Raw genomic sequence first — 17,231 nt, forward strand, 5'->3', positions numbered from 1 at the left:
AACATTTCTGAATGAATTTATACCATCACTCGTATGTGATACACAATGTGTACTGTTTCAAAACAAATTCACAGAGTGCTTATTGACACATTTTAGATCAAAAAGTTATTGTCTGGTTATTGGCAATTAGTCCTTACATAATCATGTGTATTATTAGGCCATTTCAGATTTTAAACTAAATAGGAAATTGTATGATAAAATTTGCTGACAACATATTTGAAATATGGTATGTTAATTTTGGATGTACCGGGCAACGAGTAGCCTATAAATTCGACGGAGACTTGCAGCTTTTGTCTTTCCCTTTGCGACCTGCAAACTCACTCTTAGAATGGTCTCTTAACCCTATCTAGGCCGGGGTATTTTGGGAGTTCATATGGCCAGGGGGGCCTCCCAGGCCCCCCCCCCTAAGATCTCGATCGCGCCGAAAATTGGCACGCAGGTTGCCTGGGACATAATCTACAAGATTGCATAGTGATTTATGCGAATTGCTTTTAAGTGATTATGCTAATTTATGCGTAATTAGTATGAGAAATCATAATTTTTCCTGTAACTCCCTAAATAAAGCTCCAAATGTACTAATTCTTGGTATGGAAATTCTTTGTGGTGTTCTTAGCAAGTGTACATGAAAAAAATTGCGATATCAAATCATTTTCTTATATATTATATTGTTTTTTTGGAATTTCTTATGACTCTTCTGTGATCATAAAAAGCATAAAATAAATACATTTAGACCAGCAAAACTAAAAATAATCATGCATTTATGAATTTTGGTTAATAACACAATTTGCATTGACTTAGGACACGAAATCACGTTTTTTGAGCAATTTTTGGTCTGACATGCACTTACATAATGTTGCGTAATTTCGGAACCACGTACCCGGGTGACGCAAAGTTGGTCTCAAAAGTTGCGCAAGACTTGAAAGTAAAAAGTTAGCGAGCGGCGCGGTTAAAAAATTTCGCGCGGCGAAAATATTGCGCGATTGTTGAGGGGGGCCTTCAAGGCCCCCCCGGCCTAGATAGTGTTAAATGGCAATAACTGTTTTAACCAAGAGAAAAAATCCTTGCTACAGTCATAACATGTCGGAAAAGAAAACACCTATTCCTTTTGCTAAAGTAGAAGCTGATCTAGGTGTAAACTTGACCATTAGATGAATGTCCGGTGGTAGCTTTTTGTAACGAAACACCTGCATGGAATCCTGGTCGATGAAAAGATAACAAAAGCTTACTCAAGACCGGAGTGTATAGGCAGTGGCTGCTGCGCAGTCTTTGGCATCAGACATACTACTGACGTTTCGTGTAATATCATCAGACTCATAAACGCAAAGAAAACAGCTGCAACCCCTGCTTAGATTATAGGCTAGGCCAACAGTGGGATGTCACAATTTCTTCTCCAGATAAGTCTTATCATTCATTTCAAATGTTTCCTGTGAAATTGGTCATATACCAGCTTGGCATTGTTCCAGCAAACAGCTGTCCTGCTGAGTTCCTACGGGAGTTTATCATAACAGTAACAGATATTTTATTGAAAAATGACTCTTGAAGGTACATATGATATTAAAGGTCTGTCGTACATCTCATTTGTCATTGACATGCAGCATTTTCTAACAATCTTTATAAATGCTTGTGTTTTGTTCATTAGGATGGTTCACACCGCCCAAGGAGGATGGTTAGGATGTTGTTTTTAATGCCAAAAAACAGTTTATCTACAAAGAATAACAAACTTCTTGGACTGTGTACTGCCTTTCTTGTGGCAGACTGTGACATTGATTGATAAACTATGAACATGGATATTACATTACTAGTGAAATAATACAGCATTTTGTAAACTCATCATCATCATCATCGTTATCATCTCGTGGAAACAATTTGCGTGGAGCACTTTCAGCGATAACATTTGCCATTCCTGGAAGCAAGATAGAAAGCAGTCTGACCCCGCGTATGTGGCATTTATTTATCAAGCAGAGCTTGAGACCGAGAAAGGAGTGATTATTATAGTGCCAACTGAGCTTGGAGGAGATTTTTACATTGTGACCATACACAAGGATTCGTAAGCTATTATTTTTATAATGTGTTAGTACGTGTAAAGTTCATCAGCTGGTATTTGAGACTTGTATCAAGCCAAACTTGGATGTGCATCATTCATGCTTGTTGATTTATACTTTGAACTTGTAAACGCTACACGGAGTCACAACCAACTGAATCATCCTGTGGATTAAAATTCCTGTTATTTGTACAATGATTGCGTTTGTGTTTTGGAGATTATCATGCACTGTTTGTTGTCCAACTTCATAGCGTTCCCTTTTCAATCATGATTTCAATCGTGATTCTTACCTGGACGCATCATGGTCTAGGGGTTTGGACTTTTGCTGCCCAAACAAGGTCATGGGTTAAAATCCCAACCATGGTGTTCATTTCCTTCCTAGAGCAAGAAATTCATCTTCATTAATATACTGCACTCAACCCTGGTGAGGTGACAGGATACCCCTTCAGAATTAATTACTTGGATGCATATAGCACAGTGCTGCAGGAGTTCAAGCTGGATTTATGACAATTATGCGCCTCTGAATATATTATTTCTTGCTGGACAACGCTAAATAAATACCTATTATCATCATTATTATGAATAGAATTATATTTTTTGTGAGTTTCTCATGTAAATCATCTTTTTATAGATCCACTGATATGTAGACTAGCTTTTATTGCTGTACACAAGAAATATTTCTAGTGATAATCCAAGTATTTCTCCATTCCTCTCTCATACAAGATGAATATTGTGTGACTCCTTCATCTAGACCCTTCTATAAAACTACCCTCAATTCGTTTTAGAGGATGTTCTGTAGCTAATTTTGAGGAGTTTGTGCATGTGTACACTTTAAATATTGGAAATAAGGGAAAAAGGGATATACAAATGCCACATACATATTCCTCAGTATTTTCTGCAGATGAACTGTTTCGAAAAGCAAATTTGAAGGTGATTACATGTATGTCTCTTCGTTTTTGAAGCAGGCTTCAAGAGACACGTTTTATACTAGTTGCTACATATATTAACCTTTAACAATGAGTAAACATACAAGTACCAGGTTTATTCTCAAGCACATATCAGGCTCAACTTCCCTTATCATCATGTTTCGATTATGATCTTGGTTTAAGAAAGCTGAAAGCCCAGGAGCCCATGTTTCACAAAGAACAATGCCATTATGGTCTAGGAAACCTTGATTTCAACTGGCTGCTGAGCAATGTTACCATGGTAATTACTGTAATGGTTAGATTACAACTCTTAAGTTCTTGATGAAACAGACGATTTCCGTTTGTGCTCAGCTGCTCCACTCACTGAAAGTACATGTAAAGACGGCACTTTCCGGGGGAGCATTTCAATATTTTTGTCCAATAAGTTGTCAGATCTGACAACTTTTCCTGATTCTGATTGGCTGAGAGGTACTGTTACTTTAGTAGCCTGTCTGATAAAACAGGACATGTCATATAAAGTGGCCGACAAGTCCTTTCATGAAATGGTGTCTAAAGTTCCGAAATGAAAATTACTTGCAGATCCAGAGTTCCTTGATAGAAATCATTTAACTAATTCATCAGCTGAAATCAACCAATATTTTGTCTAAATGAAGTTACATGTAAGAAATCAAGCCACTGTAATTGAGGGGTAGGGGTAAGTTAGTCAATTAATTGATAGCTAATTAGCCTGTAACTATGGAGATAAACACGCCCCCTTTCACACAGGCGCTTCATTACTCCATACACTCAGCTAGGGGGCATTTCTCAGAGCATCTATTGTGATCTAGGATTTTTCATTGACAAATATTCTATGCCAAACAGATACAAGGATTTCTGGAGCTTAAAGCATTGGTCTTGACAGATCACTTCATGAAGCATCTCCCTTTTCCAGCTTGCTGCTCACTGACATTCCCATCCTCTTCTCAATGCTTATCACGTCCATGAAAGTATTTCATGAACTACATGTACGTTACAAATGTTACAAGCTACTGAAGATCCTTGCATCTTATTGGCTGGCAGCATATCAGCAAGTCAAGAAAAAGTTGGTGTTGACACGTCTTCTTAAATATTTTGATGACTTTCTCATGCTTCTTCCTTCTTGGAAAATGGTGCATGGTGAGCTAAGCATGTAAGAAAAATACAACAATTGTTAATTTTAATCCTCATCTCACCACAAGCAAAGTTCATAGGTCTTTGAAATCCTAACTCAAACTTGTTTTCACACCCCACAGAATCGTTCTTGATATCCTGCTTATATTCCATTCGCTTAGTATTAGTGTACAGTGATACTTTGGTTGTGGTCTGTGTACACTATATTTTATCTCTATTCAGTGTTCCGGTAGGAGAATTAAAAAAGAGACAGCATCCACCCTTCCCCCCCCAAAAAAAAAAAAAGGGACCAGTGGCCGGTTGCATAAAACTTTTGCCATACAAAAAAAACTGGCAAACAAAATTATGTTATTGAAAATAACAAATTTTATGGCAAAAGTTTTATGCAACGGGCCCCAGAAATGATATACAGCAACAACAGCTGACATTAACACATCAATAACGACAAAATGAACAATGAATATCTAGTGCCACTCTAGTGCTACTGCTAGTGAATACAGGATGATTACTATTAAAATCTGTAAGGGAATGCATGAAGCTTTACCTTTGATTATGAAATACTGCCCTCTATGGCATACTAATACACAGCATATCATTATCCTCTCCAACATTCTCTCCTGTCCTATTCCGACAATTGTGTGTGATGTCTCGTTCAAAACCCTCATATTTCTTCATGCATGGGTGTCGATAGATGTTCATGGTTGGGGAATGACTAACACAAAATATTGTTCACTCTAGGGTTTTTTTTCTTGGTTTAGGGAGGGTTGATGGTATGATTAAGTTTTTTAGAGAGTAAGACATGGCTTAACCCTGTCCAGCCCAGGGTATGGGGGGGATGGGGGTAAAACAGCCCCCTCTCTATATTTTTCATGATAAATCTGTGACACGAAAAGTTAGCTACGTTTCATGACTTTTTTGTTTCAAAATCTTGCGCAACTTTCGAGACTTAATCGCGACATTGGGGTACCTTTTAGTGCATGTCAGACCTGAAATTGCTCAAGAATGTGATTTCATGTACAAATCCTATGCAAATACTGTTGTAGCCAAAATTCATAAATTATGTATCATTTTTATTTCTACTGATTAAAGGCAATAGATTTAATGTTATTTTATGACTGATAGTGTTGTTGATGATTTCCCTTGAAAAAAACCAAAAAAATACTTGAGAAATTTTAAAAAACAAGAAAGTGCATAAGAAAAAATGTCATATCGCCATTTATCACCAATATAAAAAATCAGGTAGTTTTAGGACTATACTAAAAGATTTACAGGCAATTATGCTTTTATGCATTGATTAGCTTTATTGATTAAATAAAAAAATTGAAATATGTTTGTACAATAGACTATTGTGGAGATAACTTCATGGGCGATCCCGCGATCAACAGCCGAGATCTAAGGACCCCCCCCCACGGGCTATACACATGTAGGATTCAGGGGAAAATTAGTGAAAGCTGCAAGCAAGCAAAGATTTTGACCTTTTTAATACAAAATTTCTACAAAACAAAGTACTTCTTACATGCAAGGAAAGATCAATAATGTAAGCACGAAGCATGAGCTGAAACTTTTGAAAAATTCACCTGAAAAATTAGCCATTTTCAGGACTTGTCAATTTGTTATTTATCCTTTTATACACCCTTTTACTTTTCAATTCTGATTTCTTTTTGGACAATATCCTCATCGTTTACATCATAAACCTGGACAAAGAATGCTAACATATTACATTCAAAAGGGTACATACCATGTGCTTGGCTGCAGGGAGGGGTGATGTCATGTTGAGGAAAAATATAATTAAACAATAGCAAAGTTCCATTTCATCCAAGATTTTTTTCCTTCTCCACCCATCTGTTTCTAACAATTTTTTAAATGAATGGTTTCATTCAATACCAATGAAAAATAAGAAAATTCAGAGGAAAAAAAAAATTAATGGTCATATTACATTTGTACAGCAAATGCTAACATCATGTTAGCGATCATCTAGTACTCCCTCCTTGTCTTTGTGATCACACTTTTCATATGATTCATTAAAAACGTTCTCATGTTTGACTGTTTGGGGGATGGTTACACAGGCCATCCCCCCACCTAAAATATTGGTTGGGATATACCCCCCGCCATCTCCCCCCTATGATCGGCAACCATGCATGCAGGTGCCAGTGTTGTTCCATGTGCAAGTACAACCGTTAGAATGGGACTATTACAAGTAACGTTGTTGGTGCCAATGTGTTTGTATTGAATGATCCAAGGTGCAAGAGTTCATTCCTTCACGCTATTATTTGATGTTATCACAAATTTGGGGTGCGTCAAAAGATCAGTTTTTGGCTTTTGTCTGGGGGCATGAAGCGTACAACTTGAGGAAATATTCACAACAAATATAACGTTGTGACCCATTCTCATAAATAGGTGAAGGGTATGAGGTTGCCTACATGTGATAGAATGTGTGATTGAATTAGACTAGTGTGCTGATATGTCAGGGCAAGGGTCGACTAGCATTTGTTTACCTTAAGTTGGATACAGGCACATTTATTAGCTTAAAATCAAAACCCAAGCTGGAGTTATATTGCACATAGATGAATTATAAATTACATGTACATGTAAGAAGACTATATATTACATTGATCATCTTATACAACTTGTAGATGCATTAATTTACATAAGTTAAAGTGAATTACATCATTACATTCACACACGACGAAATCAGTTATACAACCAATTGCAAATACATTATGTTACAAGTACATTTAATACCTTATAAGTCCCAAACTACTTTTGTTATACTCTATCACTCATACTTTTGACTCTTTTGCTTATTACTCCTGTTCTTTGATAATTTTATTATGTTAACTGGAAGAAAATACAGGTGTATAATTCTGTGTATCTCCTGCGAAAGCTTTATATATTGCAGTTATTTTTTCATACCTCCTAAAATTGCCTGTCACCATATGTAAGAGTTGAATAGACACACAATAATAGCAATATTCATACGGTCAGTATTTATATAGAATAATTTTCATTAGATTACTAGTGAATAGAATGTTATTACACCAAGCTTAAAAACATTGACCCCAAGTCATTTATTCAGGAAAAAAACATTTCTATATCTCCAGTAATCATTTTCTCCTTGTGAAAATCTGAATAAGTTGTATGAAAGTCAAAAGTTTTTGTTAAACTGATGAAGCTGATTTTCAGCAACATAATTGTTCTGTTGAAATATATGTACTTCTGCAAGCAACAGACTTTGTTACAAGAGATCTCCCATGTAATATTTATTACTAATCTTTCCTTGTAGAAAGCATAATGATAATTGTTTTTTAATGTTTTCCCCCTCTTCCTCTCTCAGTAAGGTTTTGTGCAATATGGAGGTTGAGTATAAACAAATGTTTGGGAAATAAATTGTTCATTTGCAAAGAAAATCCACCCTCTTAAATATTCCTACCTTGTGCCCGCATATGATCATATGAATAAGATTTAATATGCATTAAACATAGGTACGTTTTGGTATCATCATGTTTTTGTCTAAGTTCTAAAGAAATACATGTATAACCTGTGCCCTTAAATATTTCAATTTTTTTGTACTGTGAATATTTTATGGTTCAGGAAAATATTTTTTTGCTTTTTCTAGAGCATAGCAAAATTCATGATGTCGACAAAGATAAAGTCGTGCATTTGAAATATTTTTTGTTTGACTTTCTTATGTATATCCATTCCCCCCAAACTGCTACACTTCAAGTATTTTTACAGGATCTATTTTCAAAATAGATTAATCATATATTTTAGGCAATTCATTTTTCATGGGATAATCTATCAGTATTGTTATTGCTAGTTTTGTTAAAGGACAAGTCCACCCCAACGAAAAGTTGATTCAAATAAAAAAGAGAAAAATCCAACAAACAGAACACAGAAAATTTCATCAAAATCGGATGTAAGATAAGAAAGTTATGACATTATAAAATTTCGCTTAATTTCACAAAACAGTTATATGCACATCCTGATCAGTATGCAAATGAGGAAACTGATGATGACATCCACTCACTATTTCTTTTGTATTTTATTGTATGAAATGTGAAATGTTCTAGTTTTCTCCTCATTGTCAAGTGAAACAACGATTAATTCCTCCCTGAACATGTGGAATTAGCATTGTTTAATACTATATGGTTCACTCAAGTTGGTCCTTATTGTCGAATCTGTAAAAAATGAAGTATTGTATAATTCAAACAATACAAAACAAAAGAAATAGTGAGTGAGGGACATCATCGATCGTCTCATTTGCACGTGACCAAATTGTACATCTAACTATTTAGTGAAAAATAAGTGAAACTTTAAAATGTCACAACTTCCTTATTTTACATCCGATTTTGATGAAATTTTCAGCATTATGCTTGTCTGATTTTTCTCTATTGATTCAAATTTACATTTTTCTGAGGTGGACTTGACCTTTAAGCTCTGGTTAGGGAGGAATCAATGCATCGTAACACAAAGAGCATTAACCCATTTTGTCTTGCTGATTTTTATACCTGATTACTTTGATCCATATGTGTAAGCATCCAAATCAAGTGTAGATCAATTGCCAAGATTTATGTATTAAGGGCTTCAGGTGTTTTCTTTGATGAGTATATATTGAAATATTAATATATAGTATTTAATGGGAAAAGCAATGTTTTGCTTTGATATACTGGAAAGGGAATACAATGTAGTGCAAATGTGATGTGCTGTTATTGTGTTACATGTAAGCAAGAGTACACAGGTATTGATTTACTTGCTTTGTGCAAACACATGAGATGGTACTCCAGTTAAAAAACTTTGGTGTTAAAAACAACTAGTCAGTGTCAGTTCTAAAAAGACAACACCCTTCAGTGTTAAATACACCATAATATTTGAACACAACACTGAATAGTGCTGAAATAACAAAAGGAATGTGCTATTTTGATACCATTGACACCATAAATTTTAAACTGGAATGACATTTGGTGCTCAGAACATTGACTGGTGTAATAACACCACTGATGAACAGTTTTCGTGATGATGAACATATACATGTATGTACTTCCTGTCATTCAATTCAGCTAACCCGTACATTTTTATTTTTCCTGCAGATTGAAATTAGGACAAATGATGATCAACATTCTAAATGAGGTGAATTAATCTTGTAACCAGTAGCATGAAGAGATCCAATCGATTGTAACTAATTAATCAGTTGTAACCTTTAGTTCATGGTTTGCTATAGACTAGGTCAATAATCTGTAGGAGAGTTGCACATATTTTGTTATTAAGCAAATTAAACTGCTGGGATTCTTCGTGTACACGTTTTGTACCGTATTGTTACCCCACCTGTAAGACGCGTTGATACTGATCATTTCAATTTGTTTTATGTTGTTGATCATGGATGCAATTTGTGCAGCAGGTCTGGTTTCATATTATGGTTTGTGTAGTCTTGTCATTGATGAAAAAGTAGTATGTGAACATGCTTTTAACAGTACAGTGACCCCTCATCATGGCCTAGATACTGAAAAAAAAAGACATTAATGCTATCATTGAAATGCTATTTACTCATTCTATCCATGACCCAATCTCCAAACTTTGTCATGTCCCAAAATTCTTCTCATGTTTCTCAACTATATTTTACAAATCATTTTCTTTTTCTTTTTTTCTGGAGGATTGTGGTTTCAAAAGTGTCTTTTTGATGCATTAGTATGATAAAGATGACAACAATGTAATGATTTGAATGGGGTATGATGAAATGAAGTGATTAAAGTCCACATGGCGCATCAATGTTGTCATGTGTATTTATGAAATTACCTCTTATCTTTATTTTCGTGTCTTCATTTGATGTCGTGCAAATCAGAGATGCTCGTACCATTTTCAAGCAGATAGAATCAGGAACCTATGAAGTGCGTGCGAGAAAATAAAAACAAAGCCTTAATTCAGCGAAAGTTTTTGCTGTCATAATCATAAATTTGCTTCATGTGATGTATATCAATGGAAATATAGTTCTATCCGTTTATTTGAATCAAATTTCATAATGCACGCATGACTGACCTAGAACAAGGGAAAGTGGTGGTGGCACAGTTTCATTTGCACGATCAAATTATGATTTTGAGTGAGTTTTTATGGCTTTTACTGCTTTCTATTCGGAAAAACGGTTCATAACTTAAATACACATATTTTTCTTTTCCATATCAGATCTCATGCGTAAAACATGAATGAGGCATGGACGAGAAAAAGTTGCATGATTTCTGCCAATTCGATGGATCGTTGAAAGACAGGTATTTCGTTTCCCCAACAAAGCATGAGACAGTAGTACAGTCTAACGGTGAATGCTCTACGCTAGACTAATCGACGGCTGATAAATCTCAAACTTTTCTCAGGGCCTTTTCATGCGTGAATCTTGAACCATCATTGTAATAATGATTGCTATTGGAATCATGATTCGCGTTCGTGATTCTAATCATGTTCTAGTTAGGTTTCGCACGTGCTAAATATTCGTCTTAAGCCTTATTTTTCACTGGAATCATTCAAATTACGATTTTTTTTTCACCGTGTGAAAGAGCGATTAGTCGTTTCGTTCGTCGCTACATTTCACATGCAGGGGAAGCCAAACTTGTTTCCAAAGGGAGAGGCGAAATGGAACTGATCACCTTTTACAAGTGTATAGAGAAGGCCCTTTTTAACTCGGAAGCACCCCCGGTTTAAAAAAAAATCGTTCCAAGGATTTTTTTTTTTTGGGGGGGGAGCATATCTTTTCATTGATGTACATCTCATGAAGCAAATTAATAATCATGACAGTAAAAATCACACTGAATTACGGCTTCTTTTTTCCTTTTCTTGGACGCACTTTGTAACACCAAACAATTCCTCATTGACAACTACTTGTACTAAAATCTGGCCTGGTGCCCGTTGTATAAAACTTTTTACCTGAGAAAACTCAGGTTATTTTTACCGGAGTTTTTGCCCTGTGTTAAAGTAAATGGCAGAAATCAGACTAACCTTAGTTGTCAGTTTTCACCTGAGTTTTCTCAGGTAAAAAAATTTATGCAACAGGCCCAAGGTTCCTAACCCATTCTGGGGAACATAGTCTTGTAATATCGACATCTTGGAATTACATTTTCAGAATATGGAAATTTCGTGTTTGGGGTGCTTTTCGAGACCCCTTGGTCGCGCATGGTATCCACTCGTGAACGGAAGTGCCCCCGCCCCCCCCCCCCCCGAGACCATACGCCCCATACAAATGCTGGCCAGTTCCCGGTTCGATCAGTTCGCTGATGTTTGGTTTGCTGGCTCATTCTCATGAATCACAACTCAAGATATCTTTCGGCCCACGCCCCCACGCACACCCACGCAAGAATGAACACGGATGGTTAAGGCATGGTCACACCGCCCGAGCGTTGTTGGAGCGGTCGTGGAGCGGAGAGAAAAAAAATCATCGTTACCGTTCACCACCGTTTAACCAAAGTTGGCCTCCGTTAAGGCAACGCCGATGGTCCCTTTTACCGTTCCGAAAGTTTTGAGCTGCTCGAAATATTGCGAGCGGTGAGGAGCGGGCGGTTTTCCGCTCAAGCAAAGTCGACTACCGGTCAAACAACGTCCAGTCAAAGTTTAGCACCGCTAGATGAAAGTTCGTGAACGCTTGGGTCCGCTAGGCCAACGCAGAATTTTTTGAACGCTGGACAACCGCTGCTTCGCCAGCGTTGCCCGGCCGGTGATTAAACGGTTTACAAACTTTGGTGGAGCGGTTGTAAGCGTTTTCTATGGAAGCTTAAGAGTGCCACCGAGATGTTGAGATAATTATCTTGGGAAGTCGACATCATGATGGATCTCGTCATGTCCACATCTTTTAAAAGATATGATCAGATTACAAGATCCCGGATCTCGTCATGTCAACATCTTCTAGAAGAGATGATCAGATGACAAGATCACGGATCTCGTCATGTCGACGTCTTGTAGAAGAGATGATCAGATGACAAGATCTTCTATCTCGTCATGTCTACATCCAGTGGAAGATATGATTAGATGTCATGATCTCGTAACTCGTCATGAGCGGTGTTGGCTCAGTCGGTAACGCGTCTGCCCGTCGAACCAAAGATCGTGGGTTCGAGTCCACCCCGGGCGGATGACTGAAGCCAGTGCGTTGTGTGTAAACGTCTCTCCCATGTTTCATAGATGCAGGCTATGTTACAATGGAAAACACTCCGTCCCTCGGATAGGACGTTAAATGGAGGCCCCGTGTAGAGGAGAGTCACCACCTTTGCACGTTAAGAACCCATTGCACTATTCGTATAAGAGTAGGGGGAAACCCCGGTGTAGTGGTCCACCTGCATTCCCCCCAATCAGTTATATCGGGAGGAGAGACCTGCGGGTCACAGTGATTCAGTTCGCTTTTCGCCTCCCAGGCACAGGTGACGCCAAACAAATAATAATAATAACTACATTTTTTAGGAGAGATGATCAGATGATATGATCATGGATCGAAGATCTTGTCATCTGATCATCTCGTCTACAAGATGTCGACATGACGAGATCCGGGATCTTGTCATCTGATCATCTCTTCTACAAGATGTCGACATGACGAGATCCGGGATCTTGTCATCTAATCATCTCTTCTACAAGATGTCGACATGACGAGAACCGGGATCTTGTCATCTGATCATCTCTTCTAAAAGATGTCGACATGATGAGATCCGGGATCTCGTCATCTGATCTTTTGCTATCATGATGTTGACTTCCCAAGATAATTATCTCAACATCTCGGTGGCACTTTTAAGCTTCCATAGTTTTCCAAGCGGACACGGGATTGCTGGAACGGTGCATTCATCCATTCATTGTTAAATATTAGCAATGAAATGATGCACTTTTGTCTACCAGAGTAATTGTGGCGAGTACAATAGCTGCATAAATAGTACACTCTCTTTGTCATCATGATCATATTGTTAATACCTTGGTCACATTTGCTCTACGGCGGCCGTACGGCGAGTCGAAAACAGCCGTTTTCATATTTCATGTACGAGCTATACATAGAGGTGGTTTGTATAAAAATGAACAAAAGGGCTGTTTTCGACTCGCCGTACGGCCGCCGTAGAGTAAATGTGACCATGGTATTGGCCCCGTCGAGCCGACGCCCGCATGCGCAGAATTCCGCTCTATCAACGCTCGAGTCACCGCTAAACCAACGCCCGCGACCGCTCGCCACCGTTAAACCAACGTTAAAGCTACGCTGGCTTCAGCAGTGCACCGCTAAGGCAACGACCTCGTTTTCGATTTTTTTCCCCCCCAAAATTTGTGAGCGGTGACTAGCGTTGTCGAAATTCGACCCTCTCTCCCTACCGCTCCACGACCGCGGTAGGGAGAGAGCGTCGAATTTCGCTCACAAAACTGGGGGAAAAATCGAAAACAAAAATCGAAATCGAAAATGTGAACGGTAGCGAGCGGTGATGATTTTTTTTCTCTCCGCTCCACGACCGCTCCAACAACGCTCGGGCGTTGTGACCAGACCTTTAGTAAAGAAAAAAAAGGGGGAAGCTGCACACTACGTTTCCACTTTCAGCGACCATCAATTCAAAGATCCGATTATGAATGCAGATTACAAATGATTTCGTTGTAGATGTTTATAGTTTGAATGATATTGATATACTTGTTCTAATTTCAAAGCCAAATCATCACTGGCCAACGAGAAAAAGAGTTTGTAACGGCCATCAATCCATGCAATTACTTAAATAAAATCTAATCGAAACCATTCAAGCTAGATATCGAAAGATAAATCGCAATAAATTACAAACGACTGCGTAACGGATGTTATGTCATGGGTATTATACTTGCCAACCTTGTCATGATGCTTTCATAAACTACTACTAATTGTATTACAGTATAGGATACTATTATCGGATTTTATCAGAATTTACATTTTTTTCGTAATTTATATCATCACAAATATCACAGGGACCGCGGAATGGTTTTGAATATGCCTTTAGGCACTTATCTAGCGTACCTACGAGGGGGGGGGGTGGGGGCAAGGGGCAGTCTGCCCCCCTGACGAGTCACAACCCATGCAAAGGACTATCCCTGTCCCCCCCCCTGACGAGCTTGAAGACCTTTTTTTCTTTCTTTTTTTTTTGCTTGTCACTTTTTTCCTGGTACAATATCCTTTATTTGCGATTGAAGACCTTTTTTTTCAAAATTTTTGGCGAACGGTTTTGCCCTCCCCCCTGTGGAAAATCCTAGGTACGCCACTGCCTTTATAGGGCTGACATTGCATAAAAATCACAATCAGAAGGTAATTTTCATATTTTTGCGGTGTCATGATGAGCCAGAAATTTTGAGGGGGCTAGATATGGCAAATTGGACAAAATTTATCAAAAAGTTGTGAGAAAGCGAAGCAAACAAGCAAAATTTTGACATTTTTATTACAAATACAGAATTTGTGGTAGACTTTGACATTCAGAAAAATGATATCGTACTTCTCTCTTCCTTTTATCTTTTTTTGGAAGGGGGGTCGGGAAAAAAATGCTGGCTGAAGCTAGCCCAACGAACCGAACCCCCATTGGCGTAGCTACGGGGGGGGGCCTGGGGGGCACGTGCCCCCTGAGATTTGGTGTGCTCCCCAGAAAAAATTGGCAGAACAAAAAAAGAAAGAAAAGGGGAGAAAGAAGAGAAGAAAGAAGGAAAAGAAGAAAGACAGAAGAAAAAAAAGAAGAGGAAAATAAGAGGAGGAAGACAAGTGAATGAAATAATGAGAGGGGAAGACTTGCAATTAAAAAACAAATCTTTCATGTTACTATACAAAATTTTTGCTTGCGCTTCGTGCCAGAATTGCCTGTACGATGAGATTCATATCTTGCTCAATAGCCTGATATGAGGCAAGTTTTGAAGTCAAAATACAAAACATATTTTAGCTCGGACATCGAGCTTTCATTTTTTTTTCATTTACAAATTGAAGTGGTCTGTAAAATGTCCATTTTATGGTCTACATATCAGCATTTTAAGCTCACGTTGCGTGGTCACATTGTTTGATTTGCCAAGTTCATAATTGTCTATGTGTGTTCCCTAATGTTCCATTAAACAAATGTATTCAGAATGCCCAGATTCTAGGTCTTAATCTAAAACATGCGCGATAGCCTGCACGTTCTTTATTTAAAATGTACTTAAATTATCCAGTTTCACATCAGAATATCAATAATTGTCTGCTCACGCTTCACGATCGTATTATTAATCATACCCAATTGACTATATCCTAGTTATGGTTTACAAAATATGAATTGAATGTCCCGCTTATAGGTCTAAAATCTAAATTTTCTTCCTCTCGCGCTCGCATCAATTGTTTAGTTACATACCTGTCCCATTTATTAATACAAAAATTGGAATGGCCAATTTTTAGGTCGGAATGTCAAAAAAAATTGCTTGCGCTTCGCGCTCGCATTATTTAAATATATTGGCGTTCGCAGTAACCATCTTGTAACATACGAATCTTGTTCAGGATCACACATAACATTGCCCAGAAAATTAAATTTTCTGGAAAAATACATAAAAGTTAAAAAAAATGCTCGCGCTTCGCGCTCGCACTTTTCATAAGGCGTATGAGATTATTTCATGTTTATGTTGTTTTATAAGAATAAAACTAAGAAGTTACTGACCGGGGAAAATATAGGTGAAGATAATTTCGGGCCCCGCCCCTTATTGGCCAAAGTCGGATCCGCCCTTGTGACACATACACACACACCGGAAAAATAGCCGGTGCCCCCCCCCCTGAAAAAAGCAAGGACCACCAAGTGCCTCCCGGGAAAAAAAATCCTATCTACGCCACTGCCCCCCCCTCCTGCAGCCTGTAGCTAGCTGTATCATATGAATGTTCAAGTGTCAAAATAAGTTCTTCCTAGGTTTATATATAAATGTAACATCCATTCAATTTGCAATCAGGAACAGAAAACACACGTTTCTCATGTCATTTTAATTATTTTGAATGCACAGTCATTTTGATAAATGAACTGGCTCTTTCATTTTCCCCTATGATCAAATACCTAGACAAATTATTGTTTAACTTGGTTTAACCATTGTGATGTGCATATTGCAGAACAAGTAATTAGCGTGAATTGAAGAGTCAAAATGCTACACTGGCCACCGATCTAACTCCCATTCCTTTATTCACACGCGTCCCTCTCCAATCACCCACCCCTACATCCCTCACACACCCACCCACACTCACTGCACTCATTGTCCCTCGGTACATCATTCCCCCACACACAAAATTACGCCGCAAATGGCGAACAGTTGTTTATTGAGCACGTGCATGAGAGGCGGCGGATGAACGCACTCATGTGCATCTTTTCTATGCATAAAGCGAGCGGCACTCACGCAAAATGGCTTAGAAGTTACAGAAAATAAATGCTCAGCCCGGGTGACTTAAGAGAACTCAGTGATTGTTTCATGATACATGGATAGGGAAATGATATGGATGACAGCTCATGATTCTCCTGCATTTCTCCACCGTCGATCAAAGTCAGCTAGGCGCAAGGGGAGACACAGCATTCTTCGATCTTCGCTCCCGTAGCCCAACAGATGTTCTCCCGTACACCTGTTAACGTAAACATCATCTCGCTCATCATCCCTAGTCACCATGGTTATGAATAGAACTGATGCCATCTCCTCGCCCACAATCTACGGACGTATAGAAAGATGGCGGGCCTTTCTCAAACGTCGTAGGAAGTTGAAAAGGGATAGTTGTTCTTATCTTGCTGCTACTTGTGCCTTACTGCTACCAATACTTGTTTTTATTTCTCTGTTCAATAATCATATCTTCATCCCAACTCGGTATGATGAGGATGTGATTAAGCGGTCGTTGCGATCAGGTGAGTCACCTTATTTTATTCAATCCCTCAACTCTTTGATTTCATTTGTTGAGCTCTTAATTCCTTTCTATGCAACCATTGATGTCCCTTATTATTTTTTTTTGGTAGTTTCGGATTTTTTTTTACCCTCTCGGGCTCTCCACCCCGTAGTATTGTAGAAATACATTTCATTATTCATTGCCATATCTTGCTTCGATTATTTCCATTTCAAACCTTGCAATAAGACATAGGAGATAGATTGTAGGTTTCAGGATATTGTGCACCCAGCCATAGTGTAACTCTATTTTT

The 17,231-nt window shown here is 38.2% G+C and overlaps 2 protein-coding genes across 2 annotated transcripts in view; both read left to right on the forward strand.

The window, feature by feature from the left end:
* Positions 1-4,034, forward strand: part of LOC121415805 (ubiquitin-conjugating enzyme E2 Q2-like) — a 31,968-nt gene extending 27,934 nt beyond the window's left edge. The window contains exon 10 of the mRNA XM_041609137.1: positions 1,640-4,034. Within this exon, the coding sequence (XP_041465071.1) occupies positions 1,640-1,671 (32 nt within the window). The 3' untranslated portion in view covers positions 1,672-4,034. The remainder of the gene's footprint in view (positions 1-1,639) is intronic.
* Positions 4,035-16,463: 12,429 nt separating this feature from the next.
* Positions 16,464-17,231, forward strand: part of LOC121415807 (sodium/potassium/calcium exchanger 3-like) — a 41,771-nt gene continuing 41,003 nt past the window's right edge. The window contains exon 1 of the mRNA XM_041609138.1: positions 16,464-16,943. Coding sequence (XP_041465072.1) covers positions 16,712-16,943 — 232 coding nt within the window. The 5' untranslated portion in view covers positions 16,464-16,711. The remainder of the gene's footprint in view (positions 16,944-17,231) is intronic.

The sequence above is a fragment of the Lytechinus variegatus genome, chromosome 5, assembly GCF_018143015.1.
Source record: "Lytechinus variegatus isolate NC3 chromosome 5, Lvar_3.0, whole genome shotgun sequence".
Lineage (NCBI taxonomy): Eukaryota > Metazoa > Echinodermata > Echinoidea > Temnopleuroida > Toxopneustidae > Lytechinus > Lytechinus variegatus.